General features: G+C 49.5%; 1 protein-coding gene across 1 annotated transcript in view; it reads left to right on the forward strand.

Moving 5' to 3' along the window:
• Positions 1–5,426: 5,426 nt before the first annotated feature.
• Positions 5,427–19,758, forward strand: part of SLC2A9 (solute carrier family 2 member 9) — a 183,988-nt gene continuing 169,656 nt past the window's right edge. Inside the window, 2 exon segments of the mRNA XM_017871794.1 lie at positions 5,427–5,708; positions 7,888–7,961. Of these exon segments, the coding sequence (XP_017727283.1) occupies positions 5,427–5,708; positions 7,888–7,961 (356 nt within the window).

A 19,758-nucleotide genomic window follows, 5' to 3' on the forward strand; every position in this document is an offset into this window, starting at 1 on the left:
ATTTATTTATTTATTTATTTATTTATTTATTTATTTATTTATTTTTGAGACAGAGTCTCATGCTGTCACCCAGGCTAGAATGCAATTGTGCAATCTCGGCTCACTGAAACCTCTACCTCCTGGGTTCAAGTGATTCTCCTGCCTCAGCCTCCTAAGTAGCTGGGATTACAGGCACACGCCACCATGTCCAGCTAATTTTTTGTATCTTTAGTAGAAACAGGGTTTCACCATCTTGGCCAGGCTGGCCTTGAACTCCTGACCTCGTGATTTGCCCGCCTCAGCCTCCCAAAGTGCTGGGATTACAGGCGTGAGCCACCATGCCAGTCCTATTTTTTTAAAGGACTCCTTCACATAATTATTTTTAAGGACTCCGTAAGACTTCATCATATGGATGTATTGCAATTTATACATATTTTTCTGCTAGACATTTTTTTATCCTATTATAAATACCATTTTTCCAACATGGAAAATGCTGCAATGAACATCTTGACCTTAGCTCCTTGTGCACATTTTATTCCTGCTTTAGAATGCATTTTATAAGTGTAGTAGTTGGGCAAAAGGGCAGAAATATTTTTATGGTTCTAGGAACATATTTCCAAACTCCAGAGAAGCTATAGAATTTTCTACTTCTGTCATGCCAGGGATTCAGGGTATGATTTTGGTAACCGTTTCCAATTTGACAGGTGAGATTGGCACTTTGTTTTAATTTGCACTGATTTTATTTTTACATCTTGGAGACAGCTCGCCTAGTGTTTTCAAAATGTGCCTCATCATAAGAATTACCATCTGAATGAAAATATTCCAGAGAGCAGCCTGTATTTAATAAGCAACAAGGCAAATGTGGGAAGCCCTGCACTCAAAAATAGAGAAACTGAGGACAGAGGAGAGCAGGGAGGTGCCCAAGTGAGGATGCTGCTGAGTCTCATCCTGGCATCCCGGCCAGAGCTCCTCACAGCAAACCTTTCAAAGGCTGCTCCGGGCCACCTCCGCTGACTTGCACATCCGAGAAAGCAGCTGTCTAATGGCTTCTTTCTTTTTTCTTTCTCAGAAATAACAACAACAAAAGTTCAATACCTGAAAAGTGAACCATGAAACTCAGTAAAAAGGACCAAGGAGAAGATGAAAGTGATTCAGCGAAAAAGAAATTGGTCAGTGCTTTTTTTTTCTGTCTCCCTATTCTGGTCACCCAGGGGTAGTTCCCCTTCCCCTGGGTCAAGGGGAGGCTGTTAAGGTGAAGCTGGGCAGAGAAAAGAGTGAGCAGCAGCTGAAAGCCAAGTTCTATAGGAAGGAGGCATCGGGATTGTAGAGTGTATGGGGTGAGGCTCAGAAGAGTGAAACTGACAGTCCTGATCTGCTGGTGACTTTCTGGGCTTGGGGCAAAAGTCTCCATTACAAAGGTCATTTCTCAACAAGGGGACATTGATGTTGACAATGATTATGTCATCATCCTTAAAGATACACTAAAACCCACCCCCTAATCCATCACAAGGCTTAGTCCACCTGCCCCTTCCTCCAGGAAGTCCTCAGCAGCTATTAATAGAATGACTTTCTTTCTTCTTGGGACTCATCAGACCCTCTCTTTAAACCTGATTCAAGAACCAATAGCCAGAGAGCGCCTCCTCTGTGCTGGACCTTTACATAGGGCTCCCATTTAAAGACAGACTCTTTACATGGTTCTGTCTGGATCAAACCATGGTGAGGGCATCACTAGCCCTATTTTACAGGCAATGAACTGAGGCTCAGATAGGGATGAAGCCACTTGTCCAAGGCTATGTGGCTAGTACAGGTTTGAATCCTTCTTAAACCTTGGACTATCTGTGCCTCGTCTCCTGTGATGGTTGTGAAAGCTATTGTGACTCCAGGGAAAATGTATTTGTATTTATAATAAACCTGTATTCGGTAGGACAGAGATCAACACAAGTCCATTTACCAAGTTGTCAACAAAGTGTGAAACTGGCAAACTGAACATCATTGTCCCCATAGAGGTGTGAAATGGAGGATAAGGGTGCAGTCACCTGTTTGAGGTTACCCAAGACCCCATGCAAGAATAATGCCAAATAGACAGCAATTTAAGTGGACACTATCTCTTTTCTTGGTGCTTACATTAGGTGAGTCAAGAATCTACTGTCTAAGTATTTGGTGTAATGAAGGAAGGGATGTAGTCATTTCAAACATTCTGCTTAAATGATACTCAATAGAAAACCCCCCTTCTTTTCCAACTCTTCCCTGTTAGAAAATTTCCACCTCGTCCAAGACAACTTTTTAGCCTTAGGAAATCATCCAGAGGACAGTTTAAGGTCAATTCCAGAAGTGATGCCTATCTACTGGACCCCGTCCCTGAGCCAGGCTAGAGGAAGGCTAGGAATACAAAGAGGCTTAGGACACTGTGGGTTTGCTGAGGCTGCCATGACAAAGTCCCACAGGCTGGGCAGCTTAAACAACAGAAATGTATTGTCTCACAGTCTTGGAAGCCAGAAGTCCAAGCTCAAAGTGTGAGCAGGTTAGTTCCTTCTGAAGCCTCCCTTCTTGGCGTAAGCGGCTGCCTTCTCCCTGCATCCTCACGTGGTCATCCCTCTGTGTGTGTCTGTGTCCTCATTTCCTCTACCTATAAGGACACCAGGCATACTGGAATACAGCCCCATACACATGACCTCATTTAACCTTAATTACCTCTTCAAAAACCCTATCTCCAAATATAGTCACATTGTAAGGTGCTGGAGGTGAGGACTTCAACATGTGAATCTGGGGGCACACAATCAGCCCATTGAGATGCACACTATCCCTGCCCGTGGTGAGCTCCTGTGCAGAGGGGAAGGCACCTGTGAGCAGCCCACGTGGAGCACAGAGGCAGCAAGAGGTTGGGGAGGCTGCTGGAAGGAGGTGGCGAGGGAGTTAAGTGCTGAAGGGTGAGCACAGTTCAGGGCAGTCAGAAGGGAGGGCCTCAGCAAGGTCAGGAGAACCTGAATGAGTAGGAACTTCATAAAGATAAGCAAGTTATGAGTGAATGAAGGAAGCGATGAGTGTCAGAGCAGGCGGAACGTGCCCCAGCCCAGAACATCTGGGGATGTTTGTCTTACGACTTCATCTGCGATAGGAGTTGCTTCCTTAGCAGTTGCCTGGAGTGCGGGGCTGCTGGCCCTGTGGAATGGGGACCCGGTCCTGGCTTTGGAGGCAGACTCCTGCATGCTGCCCCTGAACTTCAGTTGTTGCACCAAAATGTAGGTCTAATAGTTCCTCTGAGGACTGGATGGTATCATGAATGTGAACACACTTGGGAAAGCCCTGTGCACGTGTAACATGAGCTGAAGGTGAGGCAGGTGCTCTGGCTACCAGGAGCCCTGGTTAGCTGCCATCTGGGTCCGGGAGGGACCCATCCCCCCCTCTTACTTTCTGTCCAGCTGTTACACATTCATGTCAACTGCCTAATTTCTGGTGCCTTTTGAATTTTCAATCTCAACAGAGAACTACGAAGCAATTTTCAACGGGATGAGGGGTCATCTGATCCAATTTGTACTTTAGCAAAATCTGGTGAGGTCCCCACTGTTACAGATGAGGAAACAGGGAGGGTATAGAGAAGGGAGACACAGCAATGGGATGAGGAGGGGTAAATGAGGTGAAAATGCAGTCCCCATCAGGACAGCATAGGGGCAGAGGGGCCCTCCATGCACAGGGATGCGGCTGTCCCTGCCCCTCCTCTGCCCATCTCCTGCACTTCAGGCCCCAACCATGCCCCACTGACAATTTCACTTCCTCCCACACACTGCAGGCATCTGTGTCTGCAGGCCTTGGCTCCTTGCCCTCTCACCCCATATACTTCTCCATCTGCTTAGAAGCCACCTCCTCCAACGGGTCTCTGAGATCCAGCTGAGATTGGTGTGGTGCCTCCTTCATGCTGTCCTGGGGAATCCTGCCTTTTTAGGTCATGTTATAATTAAGGATGTGCACATCAGAATGCTGCTCTAGGCCCACCACTCAATGAGGAAACCAGGCTGCATGGCTGAAATCCAGTTCAAGAAATAGCCACTTCTCCCAGGGGCGTGCCTGACAAATTAATATGCAGAAGGACGATTGCACTGAATGACTGGTGTGCTCAAAACATCCCCAGCCTAACTCCTGAGGGGTCGTTTTCCTTTTTGCAAGTCTTGGTTCCCCACTTGCTTTGAGCAGCTACATTCCCACCACCATGCATGTCAGGGCTGGATGTTTCTGTGTGCGTTTCACATTCCAGGTTCCTGGCATGTCTGCTGTACTCCACACCTTTTATTTTAGTGTGTGCTTTTTACTAAACGTACTTTGCTAACTTTTTGGTCTCTCTTTTGTGGACTGAGCCCCACCTTGCCTCCTGGACATTGTGCATTCACCAAGCCTGTCCCTGGCTCTGGCCCAGCCTCTGCACTGCTCTCTGCTTCTGGTAACAAACTGTCCTAGCCAAAATTGAAGGTGCTTCTCTGGCATCTGAGGCAACATGGCCATGTGATCAATTGATTCCCACAACCTCCTGGCGTGCATGAGGTCCTCGCTTTCTCAATACTGTCCTTGAGCCAGCCTGGGGCTGGCACACAGGACATGTCCCCTCAGCCAGTGCTGAATGAGCAGGACGGAGTAATGACTACGAGGCGAATTCTTTCTCTTCCAAACCCACAGCCCTCGCCTTTGTTGTAGGCTCCAGGATAGCCCACGCTCATTTCCAGCATGCCACTTGGGCCTGGCTGTTTTCTATTTGAGCTTCAGAATAAGTCTGCAGGACAGTCAGAGTGGGGTCAATATTCCATTTTGCAGTGGTAGAAGTGGCAGCTCAGAGAATAAAGTGACTTGCCTGAGGACACACAGTTAAAAAGTGGAGGAGTCAGCTGGACGTGGTGGCTCACGCCTGTAATTCCAGCACTTTGGGAGGCTGAGGCGAGCAGATCACCTGAGGTAAAGAGTTCAAGACCAACCTGACCAACATGGTGAAACACAGTCTCTACTAAAAACACAAAAATCAGCCAGCCAGGTGTGGTGGTGCACGGCCTGTAGTCCGAGCTACTCGGGAGGCTGAGGCAGGAGAATTGCTTGAACCCAGGTGGCGGAGGTTGCAGTAAGCAGAGATTGCATCAATGCACTCCAGCCTTGGTAACAGACAGAGACTCAGTCAAAAAAAAAAAAAAAAAAAATGGAGGAGTCAGGGGCAGAGCTGTATCCAGGCTTCTGAGTCAAATTCAGCCACCTCTCCATTCTGTTTCAAGCATTAGGGAGGTATCCTAGGTTAATGGCGGTCACCCTGCTCCAGGCTTTGTTAAGAGAGAAAATAAAAGATGCTAAGAAAAAAAAAAAAAATCCACCCCTGGGTGGTAATCCTGGAGAGGACAGATTTCCCTTTTTGGACTGTTTCGTTGTTGTAATAACTTAGGAGCAGGGAAAAAATGTTGCCCGTTTCCTGTTCAGGCATGATCAAATTGCCACACTTCCTGTCGGGAACTCCCGCCCTCCTTCAAGTGGACTCTGCCTCCTCATCCACGGAGATGCCTTGGCAGAGTCTGGGGTCCCTGGACCAAGCCATCAGCTGGGTCACCGAGACCTGTGGCAAGGAAAAAAATATGAATTCCAAGGAACTGGGCCTAGTTCCCCTCACAGATGACACCAGCCATGCTGGGCCTCCAGGGCCAGGGAGGGCACTGCTGGAGTGTGACCACCTGAGGAGCGGGGTGCCAGGTGGGAGGAGAAGAAAGGTAAATACAGACACCTTTTCTGCATGGCTGGAGGGCTGTGGGTAGGGCAGGCCTGGGTGGCAGCCATGGGACAGTGCTCAGCCCCACCCTAGCAGCGTGTGGCTGGGGGATCTGGGGCTTTGAGGCAGGGAGGCCCCAGTTTGAGTTGCACTTCTCCATCTGTGTGACTTTGGCATACTCTCTCCAAGCCCCAGCTGACTGGGGCAACAGCGTCTCTGGTAGGCTGGGTGTGTACATGGAACGAGGCTGTGGTGGCAGACTGCCCTGCTCCATGCTTGTATGGTGGGGTCCCTCTTCTTACCCTCCCTGGGGCACAGCATGGGCAGCAGCACCGTCGGTCAGTGGGCGCCCTCTGCCCCTGCAGTGAGTGGGAAGTGGGTGGAGGGCACAGGCGGGCCACACAGGCAGAGGGCTCCGGGGAGCACAGCTGAGGCAGGAGACGGCCCCCACCTGCCCTTCACCAGCCTCTGGCAGGGGTACTTCACACCAGGTGCTCCCAATCTGATGGGGTGCAGATAAGGGAGGAGTCTGTGTCCTCTAAGGTCATCGGGGCTGGGAGCAAAGAAGGCACAGGGCACAGAAACGATGCTCAGCACAAGTCCAGGGGCTCAGAAGAAGTGGTATCTGTGCCGAGACTCAGAGTATAGGTTTAAAGAGAAAGAATGATAGACAACAGGCGTTTCATCTGAAATGTGATTCTGTTCCATTGGGGATCCCCATTCAGCTCAAGCTCCTCTCACTGTAGAAAAATATTCTGGTCCTATATTTCACTCGGCAGCACCCATCCCCAAGGCTTATAAATGCTCCCTCTTGCCCCCGCATGTGATCAGCAGCCTCTATGGAGCGCCTCCTCTGCAGCAGCTCGTCAACAACATATGTGGCCAGGGCTGCTATTGAGATCCCATTTCACAGATGGGTAAGCTGAGCCCCAGAAAAGTCAAGTCACTTGATCAGGCTCCTACAGCGGATGGGGCTGTCCCTGGAGGTAAAGCTGATATCACTTGGCTCAAAGCCCCAAAGCTCTATCTTGTGGCTGGTAGCACAAATGAGATGGGCAGAGCAGGGAAGTGGCCATCAGAGAACCACATTCCCTTCCAGATGGGATTTGACTGATTCAGGTCCCTGAACAGTGGACCCATCTGTCTTCTTCACTGCTGCATCCCCACAGTGTTGTCAGGGCCTGGCGCCTACAAAACACACACACTCACAAATATGTCAAATGATGGCAAAGAAAGTGCATTCTGGAGCACCTGGTCCCTGTCCACTTGGCCTATATTCCCTCACCAGCTGAGGATGGCCGTCCCTCCTGCCCTCGCTTGTGCCAGTTTGTCAGTCTTTGCCAGGGATCCAGGTGTTTCTGCCCTATGGCCCTGTCCTGGTGGTGGCTGTCTTTAGATGGAGCTGCAGGACAGGACAACACCAAGGCAGACACACTGTTCTCTGTGCCAAACCTTCCATCTCTATGTCTGCACGCCCTTGTCCCGAGGCTTGGACCAGCTCCTGTAGTTTGACACCTCAGCCTAGAACAGTATGTGCATGTGTGTGTGTGTGCACATCTGTGTGGTTGTCAGCAATCTCAGGCCCCTGGACACTGCACTCAGGTGACGAGTCAGCAGGGGACAGTGCAGTGGTGACTATAGAGGCACTGAAGCCAGGCCACCTGGACTTCAGTCCCCATCACAGATAGCACCAGCCACGCTCCGTGCCCCTCTTTCCTCACCTGTAATACAGGATATAACAGCACTGATCTAAAGACTCAGAGACAATGCTCAGAAAGTGCTTAGAATCACGCCTGGCTGATAGCGCTTGGAGTCTGGCTTTGCATTTTTCTGTCCGGGTCGGACACTCGCCAAATTCGCTAAAAGGATCATGTGGAGCTGCTCAGAGCACCTGCTGAAAACCGCGTTTCAGGTCTGCGTTTCAGGGATCCTCACGCAACCCGGAAGGAAGGCAAGGGCGTGGCTGCTAAACCTGAGGGCGCCCGGCCTGCGCACGCGGACGTCGACAGGAACCCTGTCTGCAGGCCCCCAACTTGCGTCTCTTCTCTGTCTCCATCCCAGCCAAGGACAAGGACTTCTCCCCCGGAAGGCCTCCCGCAGCTGAGGGAACGTTCCAGGTCTTCCCTTGGACCTGGCTGCGCGCCTGGTGCCGGCTCTGACGTGATTTCCTCTCCCGCCAGGACTGGTCTTGCTCACTCCTCCTGGCCTCCCTCGCGGGCGCCTTCGGCTCCTCCTTCCTCTACGGCTACAACCTGTGAGTGGTGAACGCCCCCGCCCCGGTGAGTGCGCGCCAAGGCCCGGCAGAGGGCACTGCGGCCCCGCGGAAACCTTCGGGTGCGCAAGGGCCCTGGGCTCCAGCGCCGGGTCTCGTGCGGGACACCGCAGGGACACAGATCAGCCCCCGTTCGGGGGGGAGGCACAGAAACAGACAATGATGACACGGGACAGGGGGCGGGGGAATGACAATTCTTGCGGCTGGAGGGTGGGTGTCCTGAGAGAACGTTGGGAGACTAGATGAGAGGGGTCTTCGGAAGTCCCGGGGTGGGGTGGGGAGCTGTCCTCTGGCCTCTAATGCCGGGAAAGGGAGCAGGAGGGGCCTTATGCCTGGAAACTTGGACATTTTCTTGATTTGTTTTGTTGTTGTTGATATCTATCTATCTATCTATCTATCTATCTATCTATCTGTCTGTCTTTGAGATGGAGTCTCACCCTGTCACCAGGCTGGAGTCCAGTATTGCGATCTTGGCTCACTGCAACCTCCGCCTCTCGGGTTCAAGTGATTCTCCGGCCTCAGCCTCCTGAGTAACTGGGGCTACAGGCCTGCACCACTATACCCGGCTAATTTTTGTATTTGTAGAGATGGTGTTTTGCCATGTTGGCCAGTCTGGTCTGGAACTCCTGGCCTCAAGCGATCTGCCCACCTTGGCCTCCCAAAGTGCTGGGATTATAGGCTTGTCACTGCACCCGGCCTATTGTTGTTGACTTTAAATTACAACCAGAGGCCACTCAGGTATCTGCTGGATAAGACCCATCTTTGGCTTGTGTTTTACTCTGAAATCAGATCCAGGTGCAATTCTACCAGGCCCTCTTCACATTTTGCCTCTAGTTTGCAGTTAAAGGTTGGGTCCCACCTGCCTAGGCTGTAAGGGTTAGGTGCTATCCTGTGGGTGCTGGCTTTGGTTTTGACCTACCATCACCAACGGGTAAGGGCAGGATGGAGGGTTAAGGGAAGCTTTCCTGCAGGAAGTGATGCCTGACCAAGTTTGGAAGGTAGAGTGATGGATGGGGCCAGGGTTGTAGGACACATCTGAGGAAATGTAGGGAGCTCCAGGTTCTTGGAGCACAGGCTGTTTTGGGGGCAGACAGGAAGCAGGCGGAGGACAGCCCTGAGTGCCTTCCAGGCATTTCCTTGCTTGGGAGTCCAGCATCCTTGTGTATAAAACACAGGGGAAGCCTGGGCCCTTGAGCCTCAAAGGTTCCCAGGAGCCCTGGAATTTTGCAGAGGTGCCTCAGGGATCTAAGGACTATTTGCGCAGATCAGTTCTATGTTGAAAAAGTTTGTTAATTATTTGACATTGTTCAGTTCTGTTGCTAAAAACAGGTTGAAAACCAGGGGTCCTAGATGGCTTCAGCAAGCACTGGCAACAGTCGGTGATCTTTGATTTTGTCATTGTGGCATCATCTCAAGATGGGGATCTGACTTGCCCATATTTGTCTTTGAAAGAGGGCTAGGAATTTGGACTCTTGCTTCATCTTGAAAGTTCATGAAAACATCCAGGTGAGAGGGGGGAGATCCTTTGCACTCATGGCTTGTGGAGCAGAGATATGTGAAACTTGCACCTGGGATAGAATGATATGGCTTCAAGCACTGACTGTGGGAACATGAGGAAGGAGCAATCCTGTTACTCACTTATTCATTCAGCAAGCATTGTTGAGAGTTTATGATGTGTCCAATTCTGGGGATCAGGGAAGACAACCTGGAGGAGGTGGTATTTGAGCTGAGCCATGAGGGATGTGTAGGATTTCCACAGGTGTCCCAGGGAGGTAGGGAGCTGAAGCACACACACAAAGGCCCGGCTGTGCCCACATGGTGGCATAGTAGGAAGTTAGTAGCGTGTGATGTGCCAGTACCTGGGGGAATGGGGAGCTGGGATGAAAGAACAGGTGGAAAAGCAGGATGAAGTCAAAAGAAGAGGGCCTAAGATCTCAGGCTGAGGATCAGGATTGTAGTCTTGGGCACTGGGGAGCCATGGCAGATTCATGGGGGTGGGGGTTTACAACTCACAGTTTTTTACATTAAAATTTGCTTTTCTTTAACCATGACACAGCCTCAGGAGATCCTGAGAACACGTGCCCCCTTATTTATTTACTTATTTAATATGCTCACTGTTTTTTAGAAAAGTAACTTTGGTGTCAGTGAGAAGGACAGGAAGGGCCAGAGTTTAGAGGTATTTAATGGGAAAGACCATGGTAAGCCAGACAAAGAGGATTTAACGTGCCCTTCCTCCATTTCGGGAGAGGAGGGGATTTCTGAAGACCTACACAGCCAGGGTGGCCTTTACGTTTCTTAAGATGAATAACATATATTATGGCAGCATCAGTAACAGCACAGATGGAAAAAGCCCGCATGAGGTGCGGACCCTCCTCTATGCAGTTTTGACGCATTAATCAGCTCAGTGCACCCTCATGACAGCCCTGTGAGGTATGGGTCATCATTATCCCCATTTTACAGATGAGGAAAGTGAGGCACGCTGTTCACTGACTTGCCCACAGTCACATAGCAAGTGGAGCCAGAGTTTGGCCCTGGGTGGGCTTCTGGTTTCCCAGGCATCAGACACATCTTCAGTCATTTTTAAAACAGATCCTTTCTGTGCCAGCCAGTGTTAGGCCACGGGACTTCTTGTTCAGGATATCAGAGCTCTGCCTCTGTGGCCAGCATGAACAGCAAGGTGTTCGGTCTTGAGACATCACGAGGCACTTTTTAGCCTGATGTCCTTTAAACCTCGAGACCATGGCTTGTCATGCATCCTTTATCGGAGCCCAGAGCAAGCACCCCGAGAAGGCCTTGAGTCCAGGACTGAGCCATCTGCCCAGATCCAGGGGCTGGGAAGTGTCATCCCCAGTTGGGCAGCTACTTCCCAGCATGTGCCATCTGTCTTTGAAGAGGAGCAGAGACTGTGATCACCAGCTCATCAACTCTGCCAAAATGTACTGCGTGCCAGGCGCATTCCATTCTCAGAAATACTGAGACGTCAGTGTCTTTGGCTGTAACAAAATAGCACAGCCTGGGGTCTTCAGAAATAGACATTTATTTTCCTATACTTCTCCAACCTGGAAATCCAAAATCAAAGTGCCAGTGGATTCGTTGTCTGGTGAGGACCATCCTTCCGGCTTGCGGATGGCCTCTTTCTCACTGTCTGTACACAGCAGAGGGAGGAAAAGTGCAAGGGAGCAAGACACTCATCCCACCATGAGGCCACCCCCAGACCTCCGCTAACCCCAGTAACCTCCCAAAGGCCTCATCTCCAAATACCATCACATCAGGGTTAGGGCTTCAACGCGCCCCGTCCTTGCAACAAAAATGTCATGCAACATTTTTGGAGGGGACACAATTCGGCTCAAGGTAATTAATTATTGATGTTACCTTCATTTCATGAACAAAGAAACAGAGGCTCAGAGTTTAAGCAACTTGCCCAGGATCACACAGCCAGGAGGGGGCAGTGCTGGAATTCAAACCCAGGTCTGTCTGAATCCAAGACCTATGCCATGCGCTCCACCCCTCCTTCCTGCCCTGACCACTAATGGCAGGCACCAGCAGTCCAGCTGTGGGGGAGTTTGGCATGATCAATGAAGGCAAAGAGGAACAAGGGGAGATGCAAGGAGCCACAGCAAGTCCAGGGCTGCTTACCTGTCCATCTACCAACCAAAAGACAGGGCAAGGTTTCACTGCAACAACCTAGGGGCTGAAGGACAAGGTGGATGATGCTGCCATCGTGTTACAGGTAGGAACCTGTGATTGTCTGAATCCTGTCCCGACCCCTCCCTCCCTCAGGGATCTCGTAGAGCAATCCTCATAAAGGACCTGATCCAACTGAGAAACCAAATACGGCTTCATTATTAGGTAGAATCACTCTCCAAACTCTTCCCCTCCCTGTGGGGTTTGCAGTCATGTAACCTCTTCTCTGCTCTGCCTAAAGGTCCTGATGTTTTATGTTTACTCATGCTGCTTTGTGAGAAGAGAGGGACAACTCTTCAGGCAATCCTTCAGCGCCCTTCCCTGGGTGTTGACCTTGTTGTGTCTGGGGTAGAAAGATGAATACGACATACGTCCATGTCCTCGAGGTGCCCCCAGACCAGCAGCAGTGACAGAGTCTTAATAAATACCAGACAGTGAGGCAGGCTGCATGGAGCCACAGGACAGCTGAAGGACTTTATTCTATCTGGGAAGGTCAGTGGGGCCTCTCTGGGGCTTGAAAGAGAAAGCTCAAGGCTTTCTGGGAATGGTGAAGACCTGAGGGTAACTGGATGTGAGGCCTAAGGGGCTGGAGAGGTAGAGGCTGGAAAGGGGAGCTGAGGCCAGACCAGAAAGGTTGTGGAGGCCAGAACAGGAGCATGATCTGGCACCACCCAGGCTATGAGCAGGCTGAGGGCCAAGGCTCACCCTGGGAGGCCCTCCCGAGGTGGAGACCACCCGGAGTGTGAGCTGAGCAGGCCTGCACAAAATCCCAGCTCCCCACGTGGGTGCCTCTGTGGAGGGCTGGTGTCGAGCCCCTTGTGAGGTCGCTGTGAAATTAAAGGAGACGTGATGCTGGAGGAGCTCAGCCCAGCGTCCAGTGATCACCTCGAATTCTCTCTTCCCCTGGCAGTGCACATAGGAGTGGGTGAGTGAGGCAGCGCCAGGACCAGGGAGACCAGGAACAAAGCAGAGACTCTAAGGAATGGGATCTAACGCAGGCTGGAAGGACCCAAGCTTGGTGGGGGTTTGCAGTGTGAGAGCTAGGCTTCACCTGGGGTGTTGGGCTCTTGAGAAGAAGAAAGAAACCCTTGGAATGGAAGAGGTGCAGATATTAGTGCTGCTTTGGGTGCTGGGTGGGTGTCTGCTCGCGGAGATGATGAACAAAGGCTGCCACCAGGGGGTGGTGTGTGGATGCCGCCCCATGGGAAGGGATGCTGTCTTTAGCACTGGCCCAGTCTCGCAAGTCGCCGGCCCAGCCAGCTTCGCCTCTCCAGCTGTTGGATAACTGGGGGCCCAGGTGATCGGGGCACAGACTGCAGGCCATGGGCATTTACCTTCGGGGGAGGCAGCTTGCACCATTAGAACAATCCATGCAGTAGCTGCCGTGGCAGCCTCAACCTTAAAAAGTCTCGGTGCTCCTCTCTCCTCAGATATTTGGAAACTTCCTGTAATGCTGAAATCAAAAATAACTCACCTCTGGGCACTAGCTCTGCACTTGGCTGAGGTTCAGAATTGTGCACACATTGGATCTTTGTTACAATATTGCAAGGGAGCCATCACTAACCCCCTTTTAAAGGCGAGGAAACTGATCCAATGCATCCAAGTTTCAGGGATGGGACACTTCCTAAAAATTCCCACTGACCTCTCCTCAACACGATCACCTGGATGTGCCTCCTGGCCACCCGACTTTCCAAGAATCCCCAGGATCTGACTACTTTTCGTGCCCCATTTGGAAGAGAACACCACCTGCGCCTCATACAGCTGCAAGGGTCCTTGGCCAGCTTGGTGGGTGGGATGTGAACAGAGGTGCTGATAGGCCGCATGAGGCCTGGTTTTTGGCAGCAACCCTCAGGATATTCAGTTCTTTCTTTCCCCGATGGCAGAGAACCGTTAAATGCACACTGGACTTCGCATGAACTGGCAAGAGGTTCTTATTGTCCTTAGCTGTTGAAACTCAGGGTTATCTGTGCTGTGCTGGTGCATTGATCACCATGATGAACACCACAGTAGCTAGGCTCTGTTCACTCTCTAGACTAAACCCTAACTGGTTTCTCTGTTTCCACTCTGGTTCCTGCAGTTTATTCTCCACCCAAAGGCCAAAGGGATCCTTGACAAATGAAGGAAGAAGGTATTGTCCCTCTGCTCAAAACCTGCTATATCTAGAAAGCAAGCCAGACTGTGGTGACCTACATGGTACCTGGGGCCTTGTGACCACTCTGTCATCATCATTTCCCCGCTCATTCCCTCTTCTCCATTTACACAACCTTCTCCCCACTTGCTTCCCCTCAAACACACTGCACACTGGAACCTCAGGGCCTTTGTGCATGCTGCTCCTGCTGGCTGCAATGCTCTTCCTCTGATTTGCCTGTGCACTTTCCTTTGGTTACTTCTGGCCTCTGCTCAGACATTCCCTCTTCAGAAATGTCTTCCCTGACCAACCTATCCAAAGTGGCGCCCCTCCATCACACTTTAGCCCTCACTGAATTTATTTCTCCTCGTGGTATTTAACACTAGCTGAGATATGATATATTCCTTTACTTCTTGTCCATCCTTCCCTTCACTTTAGAAAGGTCCTTGCGTCTGCAGTGTCAGCACCTAGAACAATGTCTGACACATGGTAAGCATTCATAAAGAATATTTGCTAAATGAGCAAATGGACAAATTTAAATTTAAAGTGAGTCCAAGGCAAGTCCTTAGGTCTCTTCACTCTCAAACGAATTGCCAGCTGTGAGTCTGTCCTATGGAAAAATTCTAGGACCACCTCTACCATGTTCACAGATGGGGACTTGGACCCTGATCTGTCTAATTCCCGAGTATCCCTTCTTTCTGTTCCACTAGGCTGATCTGCTGCATTCTGTGAGTCGGCAAACGTTCTGTGAAGCTCCCGCAAATGTTCTGTGGAGGTCCAGATAGTGCATGGTTTTTGCTTTGTTGGCCATATGGCCTGTGTTGCAACTACTGAACTCTGCTATGTAGAGATAAAGCAGTTATAGATGATATGTAAATGAATGGGCCAGGGTCTGTGCCAATAAAATTTTGTTTACAAAGTAGATGGTGGTCTAGGATTTCACTTGCTGGCCAATTGTTGGCTAACCCCTGTGCTAGAAGTTTTAGGAAAGGGAGGAGGCTCTTGTAGATTCCTTGTGTCATTAGTACCTCTGGGCAGAGGGCTGGCTGGCTGAATAATTAATCCACAGCCTGTGCTGCATAGCATCTAAATGGGAGCACCTAAGTCTTCCTGAAGATATTTGCTTTCTAATCTCCTTTCTTTTGTTCATGTATTGCTGATTGTCTAGGCTTTGTCCTTTCTGTTTCTGGTGACTAGCTCTAATTGGCATAGTTGTATCTTTCTGTCTATCCATCTACCTACCTGTCTGTCTAAAACATCCTGAAGTTATTATAAAAGACTGCCAAATTCAGGGATAATTTGCATACCAATCAAATGCAGCCTGAATTTTCAGACAGTCATGCATGCAAATGTGCTCATCTGAATCCTTGCAAATGGCTTCAGATTTATACCATTGTAATCCTTGACCTTTGGTAGGAAAATGTTGCAGTGCCTGGAACCTACTTCATTATACTGCTAGAGTCATCTGGGATGATTGCCAGAGTTGTGCTGAAAGACGTCCTCTTGGTACGTGTGAGCACCCAGTGTCTGAATCCACCTGAGAGATTGTTGAGGGCTGGATGGAGACCCACAGACTGGAGTGGGGGCTTCTGAGCCCCAAGGGCCATTCTCTAGGGACTGAAATGGGCAGACAGGGCTGATACAGGCCTGGGTGGGATGATGGTGCCTGGGCAAAGCATGATGATGGTGCCTGGGCAAACCCAGTGCCTGGGCAAAGCATCAAAGCTCCTCTTGCTCATGGGTGTTGTCCACAGAGCCCACAGGAAGATTATGGAAGCAGTGTTCTAAAGAAATGCAAGGTCTGGCCAGGCGCGGTGGCTCAAGCCTGTAATCCCAGCACTTTGGGAGGCCGAGACGGGCGGATCACGAGGTCAGGAGATCGAGACCATCCTGGCTAACACGGTGAAACCCTGTCTCTACTAAAAAATACAAAAAACTAGCCGGGCGAGGTGGCGGGCGCTTGTAGTCCCAGCTACTTGGGAGGCTGAGGCAGGAGAATGGCGTAAACCCGGGAGGTGGAGCTTGCAGTGAGCTGAGATCCGGCCGCTGCACTCCAGCCTGGGCGACAGAGCGAGACTCTGTCTCAAAAAAAAAAAAAAAGAAATGCAAGGTCTGTGGCAGGGCGGACAATATGGAGCCCAGACTTCAGTCCGAAAGGGCCCAACCAAGACAAAAAACAAGTCAAGGGGTGTGGGGTTCAAGAGTAGCTGATCCATGAGAAGCAACTATTGAGGTGGTGGACCTGGATGGATTCCTGACCCAGGACTCATGCACTTCCCATGACTGTAGGAGGAACCCACATTGCAATGAGCCCAAGAGAACAGGTAGCCTAGGCAGAATGACCACTTGGGGATGGACATTAAGAAAAGTCACCAAGGGAAAAGCACCAAAGTTGAGATAATGAGTGTGTTGAATAGGAGGCATGAGTGAAAATAAAAATTAGAAAGCAAACAGGGAATGCCGTGGTTGGGGGAACAGAAGGTGAGGTGGGAGGGACAGTTCAGGGCTAATCACAAGGATAGAGAATGAACTTGGTGCCTGGTTGTGCAGTTCCTGGCCTGCAGCTTGGGGAAAATGCTTGGAGGCTTAGCGAAAGTTAGGATTGTACAGATCAAAGTGTCACCCAAAACAATACTCTTCATTTGTTTCCCTGGCGTCTATTAAAGTACCTTGCACACGGCTTTGCCATGACTCCTGATGCTAACTAGCCATTTAGGCCAAACTTCACAGGTTAAGAGCATAGTTGTTCACAAGACTGGCCTCACTTCAGACACCAGCGACAGGCTCAGGGGTTCCCTGAACATATGGTAACACATTTGGGGGTTCTCACTACCCCTTCCGGTTTGATAATTTGCTCAAATGACTCACAGAACTCAGGAAGTGCTACGCTTAGAATTACAGCTTTATTATAGCAAAAAGGATACAAATCAGAATAAGCCACAAGACGAGATCACAGGGCAAGATCTGGAAGGATTCCAGCTTTGGTGCTCTCTCTCCACCCACAGACTGCTGTCTACCAGGAAAGGTCACCCAGGCTTCAATGTTCCAAGTTTTTATTGGGGTTTCATCATGTAGATGTGATTGATCAAATCATTGGCCATAAGGTTGGACTCAATCTTTGGTCCTCCTCTCTTCGCTGGAGGTAGGGCTGATGTCACTCGGCTCAAAGCCCCAACCCTGTATCACATGGCTGGTCTTTCTGGCATGGCCCACCCCTATCCTGTATAGTGTATCTGATACCTGCTAGTGTATCTTGTTAACATACACTATCAAGGGAGTTCTGAGAGGTCTGCCATGAATAACTCAAGAAGTCTCAAGAATTCACAGGCTACCTCCTAAGAACCAGTCAAACTTTATTATACAATTGTCTACTGGATATATAAGATGTACATTACACAAATGCATGTTATAAACATAAAATACTCAAAAAATGTTTATTAAATGAATTAGTGAGTGAGGGAAGGAAAGGGTGAGAAAGAATTAATGAGAACTTAACTTTAGGAGTCTAACTCACTGGCCCCACACCATCCAATATAAATTAGGACTTAGTTGAAACAGCACTGGCAGCCACGCAAATAATACTGAATGGCTTGGCTTTGATAAGAAATTATGCACCTTTCCAGTGGTTTTTGAGTTGGCAATGTTTTGTCTTCTTGGGAGGGGAGACACAGACGCTCATCCCCCCATGGTGTTAGTATTCAAGCCCAGGGTTTCTGTAGAGCAATTAACTTGACTCCTCATACATTTCCCAGCATAAATGGTATATTCTATTATTTTCCTCTCTCTGCTCCTTCCCTAAAGGCAGATAAACAAATGATAATAAAAAGCAAAATCAACATTTCTCTCTATAAGGGTAGAGTCGCCCAATTAGCGGCAGATGTTAGAACCTGAGCAAAGAAGATTCAAGTGAACCAACAGAGAGAGAACCCTGAAGCAAGTTCTGTGCTTTCAATTGATCCCACCCCACAATGCCATCTTAGCAGGCTGCTCTGGGAACCCAGGCGCTCTTAGAGAAAGAAGCATGTCCCGTGGCAGGTGCCTCTGATGTGACCTGAGACCCGTTCTCAAGGAAAGCAGGAGGGAATGTTGAGCAGAGACTGTGTCAAATGACATAAGTTCTGGTTGGGGTGAGGGGGAGGCATAGCAGGCTCAAGACTTTGGTGGAAGAGGGCTGAGATTACAGGAGGAGCCTGTGCATTTTGTCACTGCAGAAGCAACGGGCAATTATGTCTACAAAATGGGTATCTCCGTATCCCAGAGTTTCATCCCCTCAACCCCCGCTCTTTTCATTTTTACCTCTTGCTTTTGTCTCACTTTATCTCAGTAACTGTAAAAGCAACAGACTTCCATTAGAAAAAAAAAAAAAAAGCACAGAAATGTGATAATGAGGTTACGCACACAAACATTCTTCTGTGAGTGAGAGATGATCTCTCTCATTTGTATACCAGTCCCACATGGCAGATATTATGCTAATAACCCCATTTTACAAATAAGGGAGAGATTGAGTGACTGGCCCAAGGCTGCCCATAGCCGGTACACTTGGGCCTGAACACAGTCAAAACCCAGACTCCATCCAGAGGCCGCTTTTAATGTTTCATCTGAATCCGTTCTTGTTCCGAGGATCATCCATATATACTGTTCAATACTCTCTTTTTTGGCTTACTATTTATTTGTAAGCACCTTTCTATGCTATTGAAAGTCCTCCATCACCAGGATGTTGAACAGCAGTGTGGAGCTGCCTCCTGTGATGTCCTGTCCTCTTAATGTGGGCCTCTGAGGCTGTTTCCAATTTTTCTCTAATATGAGACACTGCTGCATTGTTTAAATTGGGAGCTGTGAGTCATTGTTTGGTTCGGTTTGGTTTGATCAGAGCCAGCACAGCTGCTGACTGATGAGGGCCTAGGAACCTTTTCCAGCCTGGGGCATTGGTGTCCAGGTGTCCCAGGCTGTGGGTGCCAACTCCCCCTGCACTATGCCCTGGAGGTGCCAGCGATTAGAGCTGGACAGCTTGCCTCTTTGATATAGAATTTTCTCATTTCATAAAGTTTCTCCAAGAAAAATGCCTTTATTGAGGGGAAAGGACCTCGGTCCCATCAAATCTCAAGGAAGCTCAGCTTAGTGCGGTGGGGGCAGTGGTTTCTGCAGCCAGAAAGCTGGGGATAGCTGATCCAGCAAGATGGGAGGTGGGGAAACTTGGAGGGGCATGTTGGAGTGGCACAGCTGGTGTGAACAAACCAGACAAGTGAAACTAGAAGCACCCTATTTCTGACCCACAGGGGAAGACCCTGAAATTTATTGAGGACCTGCTATATGCTGACATCATGCTCGGGACTTCACACACCTCATTTCATCCTTCTGGCGGCCTCCTCTACAAGCTAGGGGTTCTTATTCCCGTTCTATAAATGAGTTATTCCAGAATTGATGTTGCAGACGGGGCCCCTGCTACCTCAAGCAACCAGAAGTGATTTGACTGGTAATGAAAACAGTTTGCCCTTTTCATTTTGGCCAACAGGAGGATATGCAAAAAGGAGAGCAAAATATCATCTCAAGTCTGTGTCAATGCGCTGTCCCCTGTAAACACAGCTATGCAACCTCTCAGAAGAATGTTCCAGCAGGAGGAAGGCGCAGGATTGTGATTGAATAAGAACGATATTGGGAGTGCATTCACTTCTCTGCTTCTGCCTGGGGCCAAACAGACAATGAAACTTACTTTCTTTATGTTTCTCCTAATTAAACCCAAGCATTTGGCTGCCCCCTCACTGCAAAGGTGGATGAGGGGAAACCCAGGAGGCTCTGAAAGCCTTACTTGCCTGGCTGTTGCTTGTAACTGATGTCTCCTCTTTCATCGTTTCTTTCATTTCATTCTGAAAGCTAGCAGTGGGGACAAAATCGTCTCAGGTGTCTAGACGCACAGGAGCCTCTTTCCCAGTGAGTCAGCCAGGCTCCTCTGGGAGAATCACTTGGGGA

Source organism: Rhinopithecus bieti, unplaced genomic scaffold (assembly GCF_001698545.2).
Source record: "Rhinopithecus bieti isolate Rb0 unplaced genomic scaffold, ASM169854v2 scaffold_865, whole genome shotgun sequence".
Classification (NCBI taxonomy): domain Eukaryota; kingdom Metazoa; phylum Chordata; class Mammalia; order Primates; family Cercopithecidae; genus Rhinopithecus; species Rhinopithecus bieti.